We start from the raw sequence: 21,727 nt of genomic DNA on the forward strand, positions 1-21,727 counted from the left end.
AGGGCGCCGGGCCCCTTGCCCAACGGCGCTGCGCGTGCCGCGCATGCGCGGTTCCACACACCACACACACACCCCCCCCCGTGCCCGGCGTGCATTCCGCTCGGTGACCGAGCGACAGGAAAACGAGCCAATCGTGTCCTCACAGAGCTCCTAGCGTTCCCGCCCTCACACGGGTTAAACCGATCAAGAGTGAAAGCGACGCCGGTAGCTCGAGCAGACAGCCAATAGGCTGAGTGAAGCGGAAGGAGCGTGCGCCGCGATTGGCGGCGCCGGGAGAGGGCGGCGGTCTCCGGGGCTGTTGCTAGGTAGAGTAAGATGGCGGCTTTGGATAGGGTCAAGGTGCTGGTGTTAGGCGACTCCGGTGAGTGTCCCTCCCCCCCCGATACGCGCGCGCACAGCGAGGGCGGGGGGCGTCCCCCTTCCCCCCTCCCCCCACGCTGCGGAGCCGCAGCCTCCCCCTCCGGAGTTCCCGGGCGGCGCATGCGCGGTGCGCCGCCCCCCCTCGCCCGCCCCCTCCGCCCACCCCGCCCGCCACCTGGCTGGAAGCCGCCCGACGGGAGCCCCCGCTCCCCGTGCTGTGCTGCCCGGGGGCTCTGCCCGCCTCCGGTCCGGTACCCTGGGGCCAGGAGTGCGGGCCCCCCCGCTGGCCCTTGGGTCTTTGCTCCTTGCCCCCCTTCCCCCTTTGCCCCGGCCGTTGGGCACTGACCGGTGGCCGTTACCCGCCCCTGTCGGGACCATCCGCGTTTAGTTGGTGCTTCTGCCCGTCACCTCTTGGCCTTTTACCTGCCCTTGTGTGTTCTCCCAGGAGTTGTCCTTTGTGTGCTCTTGCAGGTGTCGGAAAATCTTCGCTTGTTCACCTCTTATGCCAAAACCAGGTATTGGGAAACCCGTCCTGGACAGTGGGCTGCTCGGTGGACGTTCGAGTAGGTGATGTGCCAGACCTCTTTGTAGCCCTTGCTTAACGTGTAAGGGAAGGGAAGGGCCTTGACATTTTTTTCTTCTTTTCATTACTTTTCGCCCCAGAAAGGTGTGTTTCAGGGTTTTCTTTTGCTGAGAGCTTAATCTTTTGAAGCCAGTAGTATCAAATATGAGCCGAGCACTTGTGTGAGCAAGTTTTGACCTTAGAAGGTTGTCAAAAGCTGACAAGATACTTGTCATTTGTAGCACCTCTCCTTACCACAGTGGCCACTGGTGTGTTACAAGTCATGGAGCGGCCAGTTTAAGTCAGAAGGCACAGAACTTAAAGCACGCTTCCCTGAGAAACACTAATGCACAGCTAAATTGTCAGGCAAACATACTGGGGAAAAACAATTTGCTTGTTTAATTTGAGGAGACTGAGCGTGACCATAGGATTGCTTCTCTTCCTCTCTGCTTATTGCAGGACCTGCTATTAGAGGAATAATGATATTAATCTAATAGTTTTTTGGCCCAACCTACAATCCTCATGGGGTGGTGATAAATGCTTTCTTCCTTCATTGCTCTTTGCTGCATTCTCCTTGAAATGCATTGCCATAGGTTAGGAATGATCCTGTCTTATCTATGAGTTTCACCTCAAAGAATGCTGAAACGTATTTCCAAAGTTTCGGGAAAGAAATGCGGCAATCCTGGTTGACTGTGAAGCGAAACTGCCTAGCAGATACTGGGGCAAAAATTGTTGATTGATTAATTCAGTTGAGAAGTCAATGAGAATTTGGAGAGGAAAAAGATGTGGTCAGTTGGAATCTGATGTGGTCACCTATGTTAATATTCTTGCAGTACTACCACCTGGGTTTTAACAACTGTAAGAAGTCATGACCTTACTTTTTCATCTGCTTTAGCAACATGCCATTTCTAAGCACATCATGAGGCATTAGGTTTGTTAATATTGAGGTGGAAAGGATACTCCCTGCTGACTCACCAAGCTCCACCTCATATAAGAGCTGTGGTATCCAGTGGCCACTGCTTGACTCATTCCATCTCTTCTACTTGAGAGATTTGAAATGGTGTCAACATGAGAATTTACAAATTTCTATCCAAGTACAATAATCCTTTCAGCTGAATGTGTAAGTGTTGTGTGGATTAACTCCCGTGAGCTGATGCGGTGGTTATGTATGATGTGAATTTTTCATCAGATCCATGACTACAAAGAAGGGACTCCAGAAGAGAAGACCTACTACATTGAGCTGTGGGATGTTGGAGGTTCAGTGGGTTGTGCCACTAGTGTGAAAAGCACACGAGCAGTATTTTATAACTTGCTGAACGGTAAGTTTGCTTGGTGTAAATCTGGTTTTATCACTGTTTCTGTTACGAGCTGTCTCTTGGTTCTGGGGCAGGATTCCTTTAAGTCTGGCTGAGGGCTATATTCTCTTTTCTGATTCCAGCACACTTATACAGGAAAAAACCTGATACTATTCGTAGGCGGAATTTTATGGATGCAGTTTTGAACTGGAAAGCTATTTTAGGCAAACCTGTGCAGATGAGCTTCATCAGCCTTTCACTTCAGTCTTGTGCAGCTGGCACAGCAGGGAGTCTTTGAAGTTGCAGTGAGGTCCCTTCCAGCTACACTTGCAGACATAAAGGTTGCCTTCACCTTTCCAGGCCTGATACACATGCAGAAATATGATTTATATTTTCTTGTCTGTTTGGTTCCAAAACCTACAGCAGGGAAATAATTATTTGAATTTATATGACCTTTCATAGTTATATCCTACCCTGGCAAATTTGAACTGTTCTCTCATAAAATTGCAATGTGCTGATAACCATCATGCCTCTGCTCATTTAATTTCCAAAATTATTTTTAATAATTGAATCTTGCAACTTGCTGTAGATAGAAAGTAGTATTTTATGCCTTCAGTTGAGATACTGACTTAAAAGCCTACTAGTTCATCTGTACCACTAATAAGAGCAAATAAGAGATTATAAACTTAATAATGCAGTATTTCAATTGTTACTTTTTGGCATCCAAGGATAGTTCACTAAAAATAGATGTATACTAGATTAACAACCGCTTCTGAAAATTCGTCTCAAATGTTCTGTTTGATTCTCATTTCTTGTTCCCAGTCATTTGAGGGCCTTTCAATAATGTGTTTAGCCATACAATAAACATTTTTGCTCTGTGATTATTTAACTAGTTATTTCTTCCTCCTTTCCCAGGAAGAAAACTGTGTTGTAGGTACCTCTTGCTTATATTGTTAACCAGACCTCTGTAGATAAGGTTTGAGTTGAGTTGTGTCCTCAAAGCAAGCCTCTTTGGTGTATGAAAAAAATGTATTTCTTTCTGACACCACATCCAGTGTATGCCAGTGAGTATGGGTTAGACTTGGAAATATCTTAGAGCAGCCCATTAGGAGATGAAATCTTGAACTTATGTGTCTGAATTATAATTGATGATGTATTAAAATAGTTATTTATCTCCACTGCCCAAAAGATATTATTAGGCAGCTTGCATATGAAAACTGTTGACTTTGGTAGTTAGCCTTGGCTCTGGTTTCTTTCATTACATTAATTCCTTCGTTAGAGGAATTTGTCTCACAAATTGCCTCTGTTTGACCTGATTTAAGACGAGAAGATGAATGCGTTCCTTCTGCCTGACTGCTTGTGCTTTCTGGGCTTGCAGTGGTCTGAAAACTGAGATCAAAAGACAGTTAATGTTTGGTTGTGGCAGCATCTGTGCAGGCTGTCAGTGAGACCTGGTTGTTGACAAGGTTAGGTACGGTTTGCTTTTGGTTTGACTGCAGATCTTCTGCTTTGGTGTCCCTGCATCTAGTGTGTGGACTCCGATAGTCTAGGACAGTGACTAGGCAGTAAGGCTGTGGCTTGCAGACCTTAATGGGGGAGGAACATTTCCTTGAGTAGTCATTGGTCCTGCCTGCCCTTTTTTGATGTTGACATAGTCTTTTTCTGCTGGTGCAACTAACTGTGTAGGTTTTCCATGAAGCAGATAAGGGAACTGACCAATCAAAAACAGAACCGAGGAAGAGTGTCTGGAGGTGGAGAGCATTTCCCACAGATGATGCAGCAGTGCCTCTGAATCTGTTACCGTAGGCCAAGTTATGTTGTATCAGGCTTTTTCTCCCTACGCTGGGGGTGGACACGCAGTTGAGTTGCCTTTTTATGCTGTTACTGAGACAAATGCTTTGAAATAGGGCTATGTGATATGCTGGGAACTCTCACAGGAGAGTCTGTGCACAGTCGTGTGGGGTAGTGGAGAATGGTTGTGGAAATGTGGTTTGTTCATAGTTTGTACAGTGGGTGGCACCTTTGGAGTTAAGGTGAAAGATTAAATTAATAAGTTTTCTCCACCTGTGGGCTGTGAAGTGTGCTGAGAACAAATCCTGATGAAGATAAGGGGTATAATTCCATTTTGTCCTTGAATTAATGATGGTTTGAAGTCTGGAGGAAGTGGGAACATTCCACAGGTTGCAGAAGGTGTGAATAAATAGAAGAAATTTGCTAGCAGGAATTGGTAATTGAGTTAGGAACTGTGGTTATCAGAAGTGGGTGTCTGTTAATAGCACAGCTAGGAAGTTTGGCTGGCTGTTTTTCTATCTTAGAATTTACATTTTGAAGGATCATGGTAATGAAAAATGCTAGAAGCTTAATCTTAAATACATTAAATCTTATTAATTCATGTTTCTACCAGCCATTTGGTGGACTGTGAAAGTTTATCAGAATCTGTTTCCCCTTTGGATACCTCCCCAAGTATGTAGCATTAGTTCTTGAAAATGCAGGAAAGCAATAGTGCTCTCTAAACTCTTTGAAACAAAGAAACAGCCTTTAGACTTCTTAGATGGTGTGACAAAAAGATAGCTATGTTTACCAATTAGGTAAAACAGAGAGAGGCTAAATTCTCTGCTGCAGTAATACAGAGTTTCAGTATCATTAGGACTAGACAGAGCAGAATCAGGGAATGCCTGCAAGCCTCTTGCAGGTTGAACCCTGAGGTGGCTGTTCATTTCCTCCTTTCATGAGATTTTTCTCTTAGCTCTTATCCAATTCCTGATAAGCAGCTTTAAAAAACCTGTTGCATACTGATATTTTCAGCTTTACTCGTTCACTGTAACTGAACTGGTTTTATTTCCCTTTCTTCATTCTCACATATCTGGGAACCTGCAGATGTCATTCTGGTAAGATAATGAAAAAAATATATATCATTAAATAGCATCTTGCTGCCTTCTCTTTCACTTTAGGAATAATTTTAGTGCATGACTTAACCAACAAGAAATCATCCCAGAATTTGTATCGCTGGTCTTTGGAAGCACTCAACAGAGATGTCGCTCCAACAGGAGTTCTCGTGACAAATGGGTGAGTGAAAAACATGTGCAGGGTTAAGACGCAGTAATTCCAAGCTGTTATGGAAGTCTTTGTTCATCCCTAAGGCTACTTGAAGGCCATACGAAATTAGATGTGGCTAGACTTTTAAAAAAAAGAAAGAAAAAAATGGATATCAAAGAAAACCACTGTTCTTTTGTTTTACACTGCCAATCAGGCCATTCTGCCAGTAGATTCCCAAACTGTATGGCAGAGACCTTGCTTTAATGGAAAAGATGTTTACTGCGTCCTTCATTTGTCTGAGGCATCTGTGAGAGTGGGTCCAGTCCCTGATACCTGAAGTCTTGTGTGTCCGTACTGAGACATGCAAAGCCCTTGTACAGGAAGTGTCATGGGCTGGCGTGTCTCTGTTCCAAAAGGCTTTCCCTCAATGCACCAAGACTGAGGAAGTTCACTTAATTATTTTTTGTTTTGGGTGGTGAGGGAATTATTTCAGGAGTGTGGCTAAAAAAAAGCTTGGAAAACTCTGCTTAAACAGCATGTTCATAATTAGCTTTCCAACATCTTGTCAAGTGTTTCCTCCTGTATCTCCATGCTCCTGTTATACACGTAGTCAAGGAGGTTTTAAGATAATTGATAAACCTCACACGTGAGCAGGGAAGCAATAATAAGGGGTAGCTTTTTGTGGGAAGAATATCAATTGTTTATCTGCCTGTGCTGGTACACAGGCGTTTCTGTAGAAACATGGGAGAAGGGAAGGAGGGTTTGCACTATATAAACTGCAAACTTCTCCAGTTTTTCCACATACAGGTTCTTCACAATTGTTTTAATTTTCAAAAGCTTAACTTCTGTCAGGGACAGATGCTCAGCCACTAGCAATTGCTTGGTCAAGTTGTTGCTGTTGGTTGTAAAGTTACTTTCTAGAGATCTTGGTTCAGGTAAAAATGAAAGACAAGTGTGAGGGGAATGATTGGAGCTTGGATTTGTGAGGACATTTAATTGCAATATTATTTATTTTATAAAGGCTATCTTTGATCATTATTCATATCTGAATGAAAGCTTGTTGGCATTCAGCTTGTAGTTGCTACCTTTACTTGAATGTAGAAGAATTAGTAACTTGCCGCCACAGAATTGTTATTGCAACCCTCGTTGATCTAAGGTGGAAAGGGGTAGTGTTTCACAGTTGCAATTTATTCCATTGTCCCTCCTTAAAAAGTGTATATGTGTAGGGATTTTAGATGTTCAGAGATGCCAGCTCCCTGATCGGTCTCTGGTGGCTGCACACACTTGGTACAGAACTGGAATTCCTGTTTCTTTCCTGCTTGTGTTAGCATTTCTTCTGCAGTTCATCTATGCTGAGAAGAAATGCAGCTCATGTGGTTTCTTTTCTCTTTCCTTTCAATCCCTGTGTAGTGACTTAGATGCAGAAGCCCTTCCTTAATTTACAGATACAGCACATTCTCACTTAGATAAATAATGACCCTTAATAAATAAATGACCGTTACTTGAAACGGACAGGGGAGCTGATGGCACCCCTGTGCCCATTTACATGACCATCGCTTCATTTGGAATTGTATTTGTTTCCCCTCATCAGTGACTATGACCGTGAACAGTTTGCTGATAACCAGATTCCGCTGCTGGTAATAGGAACAAAGCTGGATCAGATCCCAGAAACTAAGCGGAATGAAGTTTTGACTAGAACAGCTTTCTTGGCTGAGGATTTCAATGCCGAAGAGATAAATTTGGTTAGTATCCTTGTCACCAGTGTTGTTTTTCTTTTATATGGGAATGATTCCGATTTTTAGTAAGTAGAGATGTTGTTACAAAAATCGGGCTTTTGGACATTTTCTCAGTAATGCTGGAGTCATGCACATTTTGATTGGCCATCCCCCTTGCTTGATGAAACGATCGTCTTTGTTTCACTATAGGGAGGTATAGGCAGTGTTAGATAAGGTCACTGAAGCTTAGAATTGGTGGTTGGGAGTTAAGTTTTCTCTTCCCTGTTCTTAGTTCTGACACAGACTATCTTTGAATGAAACATCAAGATCACTTTTTATGTATATATAATGTGTATATATATGTATAAAAATACACGTGCTGTGTGAGTGCTTGTATATATGCACACAAGCACTGTGTAACCTGTACAAATTATTAGCTGACTGTATAGCTGGTGGCAGAAGGAAGATGTGGAACACATAGCGGGGCACTTAGAATTCTCCGGTTGATTCACAGAACAGAAGTTGGGCTTTTCTCTCAAATGACTGTGGAGCAGAAATCAGCAGATATTTTTCCTTAACCGATCCCATGTGCATGTGTCGGGAAAGGGTATGTTGATTTCCACGTGTATGGCTTCCTTGCATTGATTTCTTTGTGTTTGGTTTGTTGTTGTCTTTTGTGTGTTCTAGGATTGCACCAATCCTCGTTACCTGGCTGCAGGTTCATCCAATGCTGTCAAGCTAAGCAGGTTTTTTGATAAGGTAAATCAAGTCAATTAAATTATGTTTTATTGTTCTATGGATTGAACGCTGCTGTTCCATGTTCACATCACAGACAGATAGCTGCTCCTTTCACATTCCATTTTTTGAGTTGGTTCAAGCCAGGTGTGGGGACGCCAAAGATTGGTCTGCTTTTGGAAACTTCCAGAAAATAGCTGATCTGCTTGAAGGTTTGATTCTTGATCTGCATAGAGCAATGAAACAGAACTCACAGATGTGCAAAGACACTCTGCATATGCTTTTGGAGTCCTTTGGCAGGCCAGAGGGTTTGCAGTGTGCTAAGGTGGTAATGTGGGGAGTTACAAGACTATGGTTAGCTCTGTTGCTCCTGGTTAAAGCAAACCTTAGGAATTAAGAAATTTGGCATATTACTCTCCCTTCCTGCGCAATGAGCATCAAGGCCTACTGTGAAAATGACAGAAGGAATGCTCTGGTTTAAGCATCCCCTGGACAAAGAAATCATAGTAGAGCTGATCACCTCCTGTAACACATCATGCTTTAGAGGAAATTTGGCCTGAATTTTCTTTGGAGGAGGGCATAGGTCGTACAGGGTGATACAAATCACTTTTTGATTCTTGGATTGACAGTACTGCCTCCATAGATATCCTACAGGACAGACAGTTTGTGCATCATTCTCAGAGAGCAAGCCAGGCTACCTCTTCTCAAGCATCACCTATGCCCAGGGGCTTCTCAGAACCACTGGAGTTGTTATGCACCTGCAGAATGAGCTTTTGCTAGTGCTCAGAACTGCTGTGCCTGCAAAGAGGGGTGGCAATAACTGACACTGGTGCAGTAAGGAGACACCCAAACCATCACCTCCATTACTAAAGAGGGCTAACTAAATTAGACATGTAGAAGTTGGGGATAACACAGCTTTACTAAGAATTGCTGGAGGTGGCAACTCCTTCTATGTGTAATAGAGCTTTTCACTTAAAGCAATAGGCCTGGAGCAGGGGACATGGGTTCAGACCTTGTCCCAGTGTGAAGTGTTGATTGGAATCTGAGGTTATGCATATGCTGTGCCAGCTGAGATCATTCTCTGTTTTTCCCAGGTCATAGAGAAGAGATACTTCTTGAGAGATGGCAATCAGGTTTGTCATTTTTCCTCCTTTTTTGTTTTGTTTCTCCCTGTGTGATGGGAACTGCTGACAGAGTCCTCTTTAAAACATGGGCTTCATGTGACTTAAATGATAATCTATGCTGGTAATTGAGTTTTTAAATCTGTGGGAGCACAGCTGTTTTGGATAGACAGAAAAATGGCTGACTCTCTTGTCAGTGGAAGTGTTTGTAATGTGATTGGCAGTGTAATAATTAAGTATGCTAACATAGTAGAAGTTGCAAGAGTGAGGTAAAATGGGCAAATATGATCTCTTTCAGATCTGTCAGCTTCAGGCTGCTTGGTTGCAGATTTAGGCCAGAGATGCTGTCCTGAAGGTCAATGAAAAGGCTTTTTTTGCACAGCTGGGACTAGCATTTGATGTTTTGTACAGGTAGTTTTCATAGAACCAGTGGAGCCACAAGGAAAGTGGCAGTATGATACCAGCTTGTAATTAATTCCTAAATGGCTGAACTAACTGTTTTCAGTACAGCTGGTGAAGAACTAACAAAAGGACTCTCCTGGTTTGGGCAGGCCACTTCAACTTTTTGTGCCCCCCACCTTCCCGTGTGCAGTTTACTATGTGGGGAGTAGCGAGGTTCCGCTTACCGTATCTGTGCGGTGCTTGCAAAATACCATGAACGGCACCACTGAAATACAATTGAACGTATCATTAGATGTATCTGTGCTGAAAGCCCCTTAGGGAGAGTGGGGAAAAAATAGTCATGAATTACAAAATGCTTACTTTCTTTGAGCGTTTTTTTTATGCCTCTTAAAAATAAATTTGCTTTTTCCTCTTTCAGTTCTGCATGATGCCATTTTTCTTCCCCTCTCCCCTCCTCCCCACATTCTAGTGAAAGGAAGTCTCCCTTTCATGGGGATGATAGCTTAATGCAGAAATCTGCCTGTGTGCTGATTGTCTTTCATGCATGATGTAAGAATGTTACTTTTCTTATTTGATCATTTTTAGTGGCTAGCCAGGGATTAACTGTATATTTCTCATGGCCGCGTGCCAAAGATTACAGCCTTCTGATGACTACTTTCATCTGCCTCACTGAAAACAGCTCAAAAGCTTAAAACAAATCTCAAGTAGTGGACAGTCATATTTAAAGAGACAAAATCCAGATGGGAACTGGAGATTTCGTTGTGACCTCTTAATGTTATTATTTGAAATTATCTACTTAATGTAAATCTTACGAATGTATTTGTGGGTTTTCTACGATAGGTCTCTTCGATCACTCGTGTTTTGAGGTATTTCTATTACAGACTTCTTCAGGATGAAAAGAATGATAAGTTTCAAATTGCTTGTAGCTACGACTTCAATCAGATCTCTGATAAATAATTGTTACTCTTAATTAGTGACTTTGATATAAAAAAAGCTAAAGCAGATAAGTTTTTAGCTATGGTGTCCTGCTACTTTTTCGTTATAATGATTGCATTTTTCCTTTTCGAATTCCCAAAGCAGTTTTGATGAGACGAACCTTTGTGCAAAATCTGCCTGATTTTACCCTTAGAGATGATTGCTTTTCAGAGATGAACAAAACAATTCCTGAATGAATACCGTGCATATCTGTCTGAGTTTTGGGCCTGAAAACCCTAACTAAATTTAGGTTGTGCTTTTTTAGTGGACTTTTATTTTGGGTAAGCTCTTTAGCTTTCTCAGTTTACCAATGAAGTATGTAACCTAAGCAATCTACTTTGTATTATAAATTACATTTTCATCCCGTACCATCCATACATGCCCATGTTCTCCTGGCGTGATTTGTAGTGCTTGGTTGATGCCTTCCATTTTAATATACTGTATTTCCTATGAGAGTGTGGAATTGTTTTGGGAGGATGTGTTTACTGGGTCTGCTGTTTCTGCTTGTGTGCAGTTAGATATCTAAAAGTTATTCTGGACTGTAATCAAATAATTTTATGATGCCACCAATAGGACAGACACATGGTATTAGAAAGCAGTGCATCTCTTTCTTATGGGGGATTCACAGGTGCATCGGATTGCAAATCTGTTTGAAATACCCTTAAGCCAGAGAAGCTTCTGATGGTTGCAAGTAGACTTTCTTTGTAAGCACTCATTGTCACGGTGTAAGCAGCGTCTACAGATTGGCTGCAAAAGCAGGAGTGCTAATCCTTTGCATTGTTGCAGCCACTTTTATTCTGATGGTTTTCTTAAAGCTTTCAGCAATTGATAAAACTGTACTTTCAACTACCAGTGAAGGGCTGCTGTCTCAGGTTAGAAGGCATAAAGTCTCAACAGCTGTTTAACAGAACTTGATAATACTATTTAATAGTTTTAAAGATGAATGGAGGAGAAATTCTTGTATGCATTTGAATGTGGGGGGAAATACGGACTTTGAAATCTGTAATTAACTGGTTTAGGATTTGCCCAAGAAATTAAGGCTTTCATTGTAACCCTTGCCAAAAAGCCTTAAGGAGCTTCATAGAACAAATGAGCCATACTCAAGTTTTGCATCTCGTTTAATGGATGGTGCTCCTCGAGCAGTAAGCTGAAGCATTTTAGTCCTGATTCTGGAGGCAGCGTGGAAGAGGCATAGCTGCAGTTGGCTTGGTAACAGGGACTCGAATGTGGGCTAGTGGGAGCTCATGCTGATTCTGACATGACAACTTACGTTTCTTGTCTCTAGATTCCTGGCTTCTCTGAAAGGAAAAGGTTTGGAGGAGGAACACTGAAGAGCCTTCATTATGATTGAATACTGAAGAAGTGGAAGATGACTTCTCTGAGTTCCTAACGACACTCCCATTCCGACTGGATGCTTAAAGACAATAATGCTTATGTCAAGCAGAGTAAAATGATACTGTGCTTTGGCCGGGTAGACTGCTGAAGCTACTTTTGCTGGGGAAGACTTGGGGAAGAGTCTAATCTGAAGCCTAGAGTGTTTCTTAGGATTGCAGGCTGTCTGGATATATGGGAACATTTGGGGAAAGCGTGCAATAAATTGAATGCCTCTCACATTGCTGTGGGAAACTTTATCATACACAGCACGTATACGTGACATCTTTGTCTCCATTTTGGAAAACTTATGGACAGTCTTTGCAATGAATTACATTCATCTTACCTCTAAAGGAAAGATGACACTGAGCAGGCTTCTCATTTACAGTAAAGTGAACAAAACAAGTGAGCAAAATTGTCAGGATGGGTAAGGAATGGTCTGGAAAATAATAGAATGCCTTCGTTAAATGAATGGTGTTGTCTCACCTGGAACACGCTGTTCAGCCCTTTTCAAAAGGGATAAAAGAAATAGGCAAGAGATGAAAAGAGATTTGAAGCCTTAAAAAGAAAATCATGAGTAGAAAATAAATGGTATTAATTCTGCTGCTTAAATTAAAATTGTTTACTTTGGAGAGAACAAAGGAATCAGGTACTCCTGTTTATCTTTTCATAATTGAGTGTGGTCTTGTTCTTAAATGAAAAGGCAATGCATGGAAAGCTGATAGAAAACGTATGCTTTTATACAGTGCTTATTTGGAACAAATGTGACGTGGTCTTACTGAGCCTGAGAGCTTAGCGGATTCAGAAAACAGGAAGTGTAAGAACATCCTCTGAATTAGAATGGATAGAAATTTAAAAGAGGATATAAAGCCCTGTAAAAAGTAGGAACTGAGCATGATTAGAAGGAAAGTTCTGTGATAGGGATGTTTCCTTGTCATATTTAGCACTAAGGATAAAGGAGACTTGCCCTGGTCTGATCTACTGTGCAAGGTATTGTCTTCCTAAATAGCCCAAGCTTTGCACAGTTTCTCACCTCCCCATAATTATATGGAGTGGTAAAAGCCTGATTTATGGCAGTTTCTTCTTTCCCCTCCTTCCTCAGTTACGTCTAATGGTTAAGCCTCTGGCAAAGGCTAACTAAGAGCTAGAGTTAGATATAAATACAGATTAATAATAAATGGGGATAGAAGAAATTAAAATGCTGGTGTGAAATTGACAGCGAGCAGAGTTCTGCAGTCTCCAGATTACATCTGCCTGCAGCTCTTCTCTAGCAGCTGCTTGGAAAGAAATAGAAAACTGCCTATTGCCACTAATCAGGCACAAAAATGACAGCTAGGTGCACCAGTCAAACTTACTAAAAATATGGTTACTGTGCTTTTCCTTAGGCCATTTCCAGAAAGCATTTGCAAACATGAGTGCAGTGAGTTTTTAGATGCCTGTATGAAATAGGTTACTAGTTTGCATTTACTTTACAACCAGGGAAAATAAGGTCCCGAAATATTCATAGCAGATAACCCATGTCTGAGCTGTGCAGCTCATGACAGCACCAATGTCTCTCTGCTCCTTTGACAATGAAAGCTGGAATTATTTTCTCAAGGTCAGGTGCTGTCTTAGGGTAATCAGATCTGGGCTCCCTCCAGTTACCAAGTAACTGCAGAGCAGAACAATCAAGCAAGGGCTATTTCTTCCAATTCTCCTAAAGAAGCCATAGGGTGAAGGAAGTGTTGGAGAATAAGGGAGGCCATTTAGTTTAAGATGCTGCACGAAGCAGTGGTTGTACAGATCTTTGATTTGGAGGAAGCAACTACCCTAAGTAGCCCTCTTCAATTAAAAAAGGAACATTGCTCAGCATGCTGTAGGGTGACCTAAGTCCTAGTTACAGCTTATCTGTATTTGTGCATTTCACTCCTGAGGCTCCACAAAGAAGAAATGTCTTCACATGAGAAATCTTGTGAAGATCAGTTCACACTCCAGGAAGAGGAGAGAATGCATAGTTCCTATGCATCAGTGGGACTGAAGGTGATGACAATCAGGATTTAGAGGCAAATTAGAAAAAGATACTGTTGTGATAGGAGGGAGGCAAGATAAAGTGAATAGTACCGAGGAAAAGTAGAGCACGTGGGCAAGCGGTAGAAGGTTAGCAGATTGAGAGGGAAGTTTGCTTGAGGCTGGGGCTCCTGCTCTAGGCTCAGCTAAGTCTGGACGCATTCATACAGCTGTAAGCCATAAAATTCCTCCCAGGATATCTCCATCCACTCTTGAATTGACCTGCTGTGTGGTCTGACAAGTGACTTCATGGTCAGTCCCACTGTCCCATCTGCGAAGTGAAGGAGGCTTCCCTGGAGGCAAGGCTCTGACGTATCTGTTTATCAAATTGTAGTGCTTTCACTACATTGAGAATGACAGAGTTTACCCTTTTTCATTTTAGTCTGGATGTTTAACTTGAAGAAAATGAGTACCAGAGTTGTTCCAAGCTGTTTATGTTGTCGCAATATTTATTCTGATATCACCAACCTTAACTCTGTCCTACATAAACAAATCATTTAACTGCAATAGTTAGTTTTAATGCACTGAAATCCTTTAGGTAGCTGTCACGGTTATAATTCTAAAGGGTAAAGGCTAAATTTCTGTTCTGTACTCTATCAGTAGCCCTGAAAAATGGTTGCAGACCTGTCTGAGCAGGATTACAGTGCTTTAGCGTTTCTGTCCCTGATTAGAATAGATTGCTTTGTAAAACACCTGTGTGGGTTTTTCCATGTATTTTTACCTACTTTTCTTCTAGTATTTCATCAGGGCCGAGTTAAGGATATTAGCATATTCAAGTTATGTTTAAATATAATCCTGAAATTTCATGGTTTTTGCATGCTTGGGGTTTGGATAATTGCAGTATCCCTGTTTTGTAGTTTTCACATTTACATGACTGGCACACACTGTAGCTCTCTTGAAATAGCTCCATACATTTTTTGTTTGGAGTGGTAGCTTCTGTTTTCCTAAATGTAATGCAGAGGCAGAATGGACTGATAATTATAAATAAGCCAAACCATGGGAATTGGCAGAAGCTGTTGCAGGCACCTTTAACCTGCTGACTAGGATTGATGTGTGGGATTAGGTGCATCTTAATCAGAGATAGTGGCTCCATACACAAGTGCCACCAGTTTAGCACCGTACCTCGGTTGTACCCATATTGGTTTTGTGTGTAGAGCAAGAATATCTCACACTTGCTGTGGTATATATCAAATGTCAGGATCCAGCAGGTGATGTGGAATGACCGTCCCAGTTCTTTGCATTGACTTTACCCTTACTCACTGCCCCATCCCTTCCGTGCTTCTGCTTTACTTCTGTCTCAGAATGTCTGAACATCAGTTTTAAATTGTCACTAAAAAAAAAGTGTTGATCTTTCTCCCAAATATTCATTGTCCAGCCAAACCCTGTTTGCTTTTTGGATCACAGGCTTGAATGTAGTGGTTGTCTTACACCTGTGTTAATGTAATGTTGTGAATCCAACATCTTAGCTATTTTAATGCAAATAGGTCTCCAGTCCAGGTTAAGTATCTTATTTGTTTAGATCTCAGCAGGTAACCACAATTATGTATAATTTTTCCTCTTAGGATAAGGTGATGTGTAAAGGAGTTGTGTATGTATGTTGATGATGTTACATTTATTTTTAAAGGAAGTGCTAGCTTCTCATCAGAACCAGGAGTACGTGAGCAGCCGGAGTCAGTTGCATTGCTGTTTGCACCTCACCTGTTTCAGCTGCCCAGAAAAGGTTCACCTCCAGTTTTGGGGCTGTGGCACCGAACACTTTCTCTGTGCCACACTTCACTCCTCCATCTATGTTGTTCATCTTTCTTTTCTCTGCTCCCCCCCCAAGCCCCATGCCCTCTATTACCCTTCTGTCTGTCTTGCCTGTGTCCACCCCCTTCCTCTGTCCCTCCAGCTCCCTTTCTCCCAATTTCCATCCCCCTTTCTCTCCCCACTTCCCATGTCTCACCCCTCCATGTCACTGGGGGTCACAAAGATCCCTCTCCTTGTGCTCCCCCTGTTCCGCCCTCTGCTTCCCATTTTTCTGTCCGCCATGCTTTGTTTCTCTTCCTGTACTACTTGATTTCTCTCTCTGTTCGTCTCTCTCTGCGTGTCTTTGTCTCTCTGTTTTCCTACATCTCTCCTTCTCCTTCTGTCTGTCTCTCTGTCTCTTTCTGTCTGTCTCTTCTGTCTGTCACAGGCACACGCATTTCACTTCAAAGTACTTTTACCCAGTTCCTTTAAACTGGAGCTACTCGATCTCTCCGTGTTATTTCCCAGGCAGAAATACATGCCCAGATGCTGTGTACCAGAGGTGTCAGTGAAGATGGCTCACGCAGGTACATTTGAGATGTGTTAGACTTCCCATGTGCACACAGGTGAAATGTATAGCAAATAAACAATGAGCCTCCCCTCTTCCCGAGGGGCTCGGCAGAGCTTTCTGGTTGATTTATGACCAGTTTGATGACTGAGGGGATAGTCAGAAGCATGACTATGTCCTAAACATGGAAAATCCCCCAAATCTGCCCCTCTTGATTTCCATGCAGAAAAGTAGGAAGCCCATGTGTACAGTAACCTTAAAATCTTAAGTATACGTTTTTGTTCTTGTAGCAACAGGATTGCCGGCTCCTTGCAGCAATCTTTAGCAAAGGTGCCACTGGCTTTAAGCATGTGAAACCTATCCAGTAATGGGGGTTTGGGTGCAACCTTAATACAAATTTTCATTATTGATAATATTTGCAGAGGCAGCTGCAATATGCTCTATTTATGACAAATGAGATATGAACTGCTGTGTCGTAGCCTGCAGTCAATAGATTTTTCAGTGAGGTATAGTGAAGTTGGGGCTTGAATCCTCGTTTCTCAGTTGTTAAGGAGGTGACAGACTTCACCGATCGAAAACCTGCTTCTGCTTTTCAGCAAAGGGAGCTTAATCCTTCTATTTCTTTTGTTAGTCAGCTCTTTCCATTAGAAGTCATGTTCCTGTCTCAACTTTCCTTACAAGGATGCCGGTTACTTTGATTCCTACAGGGTTGAGCAAGTCTGTGGCTCAGTGCAGTAGTTTTCTTTGACAAAAAGCCGTTATCATTATTGATGAACCTGTCACTGGCTGGCAAGTTACCAGGAAGCGCTCAGAGGTAAAGCTTTCCTTAGGGTGTGCTTTGCTGCAGCACTGTGCGTTAGGTCCTCAGACAGACACTGGTTTTGGAAAAAACTTTAGGTAGGTGTCAGGTAGGAGAGGGGAAGGAGAACAAAATCAGTCCCAATCCTCTTTAATTTCAAATGTCCAATCAACTGCAAAGCTCTCCTACCTAGTGAGGGCCTGACAGTGTGGCCAAAAGTATTGTTCTTGGTATTATCCACTTGTGCTACTGTGGGTTTATTCTAACATCTGATCAATAAACGGGGAAAACGTTTCTTTATGATAGATGAGAATACACAGTGAAGAAATTAAGAAGAGTCTTCATCACTAACTGTGGGTACATGGGCAGTGTAAGGGCTTTCCAAATGTGCAGGCAAAGCTGCAATAAACCCTGATTCTCAGGACCTGAGTCTAAACGGATCTTGAAATTAGATGTCATTCCCTAACAGTGAGAGTGATGACACCTGAAATGGTTAATGGAAGAAAGCAGATTTGTCATCGATTGGGGTTTTTCAGGGTAGAATTAGTAGTTTTCTGAAAGATGTGCTTTAACACAGCTTTGAGGAAAAGTACCCCAGTATGTTTGTAAGGAAGCTGGTTTAGATGATCAGAGCTATCTGTGGCAGCAAAGAGACTGTGAAATCTAGCTTTGGCAGTTTAGCTGCTTAGCCAACCCCTGCTGCAAATACTGTTAAGTACAGAAATGTGTTCTCTTTCTCCTGCTTTTGCATTATATCACTGAGATACAGCTTGTTGTGCCCCTTGGGCTTACCAATGCACAGAAACTCTGGTTCCATGCCTACTGAAATTGCACAGGGAAACTTGTTCTCAGCATACCACTACGGACTTCTCTCAAAAAGATGCGGAATACAAGACAAAGCTCATAAATAAAAACACACACTCTTTCTTAACTAGATCAACCAAACGGAAGTCTGGGCTGTGTGGGCAATCCAACTCGAAGTTCAGTCATTCCTTTTGACTAGGAGAAGGAGCATGAAGTGAAATAGTGTGTGATTAACCCATGCTATGTTCCCTTTGACCCGAAAGTTAACGTTTACAAAGTGGAAACACACTGCTGGCTTTGGGTTAAAGATTTATTAAAGGACAAGGAGGCCCGGTAGCTTTGAAGGCTACGTTCAGAGTTTTTTATCTTGATGTCTGAGACCATCCTCTCTTCCTGAGGCTTGTTCTGCTGTGGCTTACGTGGGCGTGATGGCCTGTCCTACCCTTGATGAATAAAAGGTCACATCACAAAATTCAGTGACTGTCCAAAATTAACACTCTCCTTAACCGTTGCACCGGAGTGAGGAAGGACAGAACCAGGCAAGGTGACTAAATTTTCTCCTGACTCCTAGGAGTGGTTCTTCTAGCCTGAAAGCAGAAACATCACATCAAGGTGAGCAGGTAGTTTCTCCAGCCTCTTTTCATGCAGCATCTGCTTTTTGGCGACAAGGAGTGTGTGCTTTCCACTGCAGACAACTTTTATGACCTTTCCTGCACAAATAAATGATTAACCTGTCTGGCATCTGCTGCTGAATGGTCCCAGAAAAATGACAAGGACATATTTCATAAGACCTACTCTACAAAAAAGTACATGTTATTAAAAAGACCCTTTTTTGCCGCAAAGCTGTTGGCAGTGATAAAAAAGTATAAATATTATTGCTTTATTGTCTTACATTGTGATGAAAGGTTCAAAAAAGAGGTTAAATCCCCTGGTACTAAGTAGTACACTAGCAGATAAACAAAGACAGCTGCTCTAGAGAGCTCCTGTCCCATTTGGCAGTGTGTAAAGGGTTAACAAACGGAGAAGAAGTGCCAGTTGGGGAAGCTGAGATCGTAGAGACAGGAGTGAATGAATACATTCATGAATATGTAAAATGAATGCATTTTGTCTGGATAAAGATCGGCAGGAGAAGTGGTTGGTCCTTTTAGAAACGAGATACATCACTGTGAAAAGCAGTGGGCCGCTGCAACAGCAGGTCCGTGGCCACATCAGAAAGGATCTGCCTCTCTCAGTTGCCTCTTACATACGTTGTGCACGCATGCTGAATCTGGCAATTTAGCAGAGTAAAATTCCCAGACGTTTCAAATCATTCACTCCGAGGCAACATCTGTTGTGGTTCTGACTATTCTGCAACATCCAGTCGAAGACGTCGCACCGGCTTTCTGGCAGGGCTTGTTGCCTTCACCAGTGGCAAAACCCATCAGTGCTGCTCTGTGCTGCTGCATCAGCGGGTGGCCAGCTCGTTCTGTTCTGCTAGTCCCCTTTTCCAAGCCTTATGGACGTGTTCAGATCAACACGCACAGAACAGAAGAGCTTTACTTTTGGGATTGGACAACCACCCGCTACAAGAAGTGATGGGGAGCCGTGATCCAGTAATTGTACTCATCATAGCAGCGCTGGCAGACTACCATTCGTGCTGGGAAGCACTGTGCTAAGCACAGAGTAGAAATTTGTGAAGATGTAGGCCCTGTTCTGGAAAGCGGGTACTCTAATAGGCAAGTATTAAGGTAAAGGGACAAGGAAGAATATACAGCCTTGCCTCTGCCACGTGGCATGAAATATGCATTGCATAGGAAAATGCTAATGGAGAGCATAGGGAAGCAAAGGGACTACCGCCCCTTGTCCTTCCCTCCCTTTTCTCTCAGGAACCCAGGTCATTCACCCATGCAGTGGCCCACCACCTGGACTTTTAAATGGCAGGAAGCGAAAGGCCTTTTAATGCACATGCTATGAAGTTGAGTCATTTGAGTCCCCTTTGTCTATTGGATCAAATATAAGCTGCCTCATCTTCTATTTGAAAGGCTTCTTCCATTCTCCTCCTCGTCTTTCAGTCACCACTGAGATGTTGAACACTAGATGCCATTTTTAAGCCGTTAAATTTTCAGTCAAGCCCCTTGGTACTTTCTCTCATTCTGCCTCTCTGACTTAGATGAGCTCCTTTCGTATCTCCATCACGATGCCTGTGAGAACAGTTCACGTCTAATACGCTGCTGGTATGAAGGTACCATACAGTTGCATATACATCACGTGGTAGCAAATACTGTTGCATTGATGTCGTATGCTTTTTTACGTACCTCTTTTGGGTTTTGTTATGTATTTCAGCTGGAATCTCTTTGGGGTAAAGGCCATGTGAAGCCATGCACTGCACAGATGTCATAAACCCAGAAAGATAGCTGAGAAGACACTGGACGCTTTTAATGCTCATTCTTCCACACTTAATTCATTGTGTTTATGAATCATGTTCATGTGATAACGAAGACAGTTCTAAAATATTAATGAAGTACATCTATACTTAATGTTTCATAAGATCTATTTTTAAGAGCTGCTGCAACTAACTAAAGGGGTTGTTTAAGCAAATCACAGAATCACAGAATCATTGAGGTTGGAAGTGACCTCTGGAGATCACCTAGTCCAACACCCCTGCTCAAGCAGCATCAGCTGGAGCAGGTTGCCCAGGACCATGTCCCGTTGGGTTTTGAATATCTTCACAGCTGGAGAATACACAACTGCCCTGGGAAACCTATTCCAGTGTTTGACCACCACTTAACATTCACATTTAAGGGCAAAAAGGAAAGTCCACAGAACTACAGGCCGGTCAGCCTCACCTCCATCCCCGAGAAGGGATGCTCCATCCCTCCAAGGGATGCTCCATTGCTTTGAGGCAACTAATCTTGGAAACCATTTCAAGACACATGAAGGACATGAAGATGATTGGGAGTAGTCAGCATGGATTTATGATTTCCCTCTTAAATGGGATGGGCTAGGTCAGAAACACCACAGAAGTGTTAAGAAACCTTTTCTGTATTTCATATAATTTGGAGGTCAATAAATCAAGTTTCAGTTCAACAGGGTCTCATTAAATAATGTTTTTCCCTGTATGGAATGGAAAAGCAAGGTTAGGCAGCCTAATAAGCTTTAAAACATTTACATGGCTGGCAAGTGAGTAAAGTGATAATATTTTGTCCTTTCTTAGGAAAGAGAACAAGCAGGAAGTAGGTCTACACATAATTAAAAAGCAACACCTTTATTTTTACCTGTCCCACAGAAAGAAAACAAGAGAGCAGAGCCTGTAAAGAGGTGTGAGCAAGGTGAAACGTAGGTTCTCAAAGGGGAATGTAAGCTAAAACGTGCTGTTATCTGTCCTGCTGTGTGGCTCAGGGGAAGGGGAATCTTGGAAATCCCTGAAACTTTGCAACTTCGGTTTCCAAAACTGTAGTCAAATGTATAATTCTTCACTGTTGGAAAACAAGTGAGATGAACTCTTTACTCTTAAATATTGTCTGGTAGGAAAGGAGTCTCAAGGGTAGGTGGCACGTGCTGGGTACTTTATTTCTTTGGCAATGATGAATCACTGCTCAGGGTGAACTAACATATTTGCAATCTCTGCCTTGAGCTGGAGAATTCCCCACTGCTGGTGCGGTTTTTTATGGCAAAGCTGGAAGAGGCCAGGGTATGGAGAGAGCCTTCCTGGGCAAATGGGAAGATGGCAAGCAGTAACGGAGACCTAAAGAAGACTTATAACTTGGAGATTACTCAGTCTATATTCTTCTAGAGCCTAACACAAGGGAGGCCAGGTCTACAGTTCAAGACTTTCAGGTACTGCTGTAATAAAATGACGGAAGTTCCCAGTTGTAGTCATCCTCAGCGCACCCACATTATAATGGGGCTAAATTTTGATCCGTTTTAGAGAAAACATTACCTAATATTGTAGAGCCAGGTTAGCTGAGTCTGTTTCTGGTGACTATGTGGTAAAACCATTAGTGTCATGAAAACAGAGGAGCCCAGCTCAGCCCCTGAACTGTCCCTAAGCTGGGGGAGTTGGAGGCAGTGGGTGAAGGTGGCTCTCAAGCAGGCAAAAAGTCCCGCTAGAGTTTAGGAACGGATGGGATGCTTGCTTTCTCAGGTCATCTCTCCACAACACTGTTGCTTGTTGGTTGTGAGGCACCAGCTCCAGCCAGTGCTGCCAATAAATAAGTCTCGCTACTTTCCA

General features: G+C 42.7%; 1 protein-coding gene across 2 annotated transcripts; it reads left to right on the forward strand.

The window, feature by feature from the left end:
* The first annotated feature begins 120 nt into the window (after positions 1-120).
* On the forward strand, positions 121-12,217 carry RABL3 (RAB, member of RAS oncogene family like 3). Of its 2 annotated transcripts, none has more exons than XM_076348466.1 (8): positions 121-361; positions 832-875; positions 2,112-2,241; positions 5,169-5,283; positions 6,845-6,995; positions 7,656-7,727; positions 8,798-8,836; positions 11,487-12,217. In XM_076348466.1, exons 1-8 carry the CDS (start codon positions 316-318, stop codon positions 11,550-11,552), a joined length of 663 nt encoding a protein of 220 aa, XP_076204581.1. In that variant the 5' UTR covers positions 121-315; the 3' UTR covers positions 11,553-12,217. The 2 variants fall into 2 exon arrangements, with proteins under 2 accessions (XP_076204581.1, XP_076204573.1); XM_076348458.1 differs by having other exon boundaries at positions 125-361; positions 832-923.
* Positions 12,218-21,727: the final 9,510 nt, after the last annotated feature.

The sequence above is a fragment of the Aptenodytes patagonicus genome, chromosome 1, assembly GCF_965638725.1.
Source record: "Aptenodytes patagonicus chromosome 1, bAptPat1.pri.cur, whole genome shotgun sequence".
Classification (NCBI taxonomy): Eukaryota; Metazoa; Chordata; class Aves; order Sphenisciformes; family Spheniscidae; genus Aptenodytes; species Aptenodytes patagonicus.

What these genes read in the sequence shown, in the direction of transcription:
- RABL3 (XM_076348458.1), top strand. Translation starts at nt 316, where the DNA reads ATGGCGGCTTTGGATAGGGTCAAGGTGCTGGTGTTAGGCGACTCCG. An exon ending in ATGCCGAAGAGATAAATTTG is followed by an intron (nt 6,996 to 7,655) that starts GTTAGTATCCTT and finishes TGTGTGTTCTAG; the next exon opens with GATTGCACCAATCCTCGTTA. An exon ending in TAAGCAGGTTTTTTGATAAG is followed by an intron (nt 7,728 to 8,797) that starts GTAAATCAAGTC and finishes TGTTTTTCCCAG; the next exon opens with GTCATAGAGAAGAGATACTT.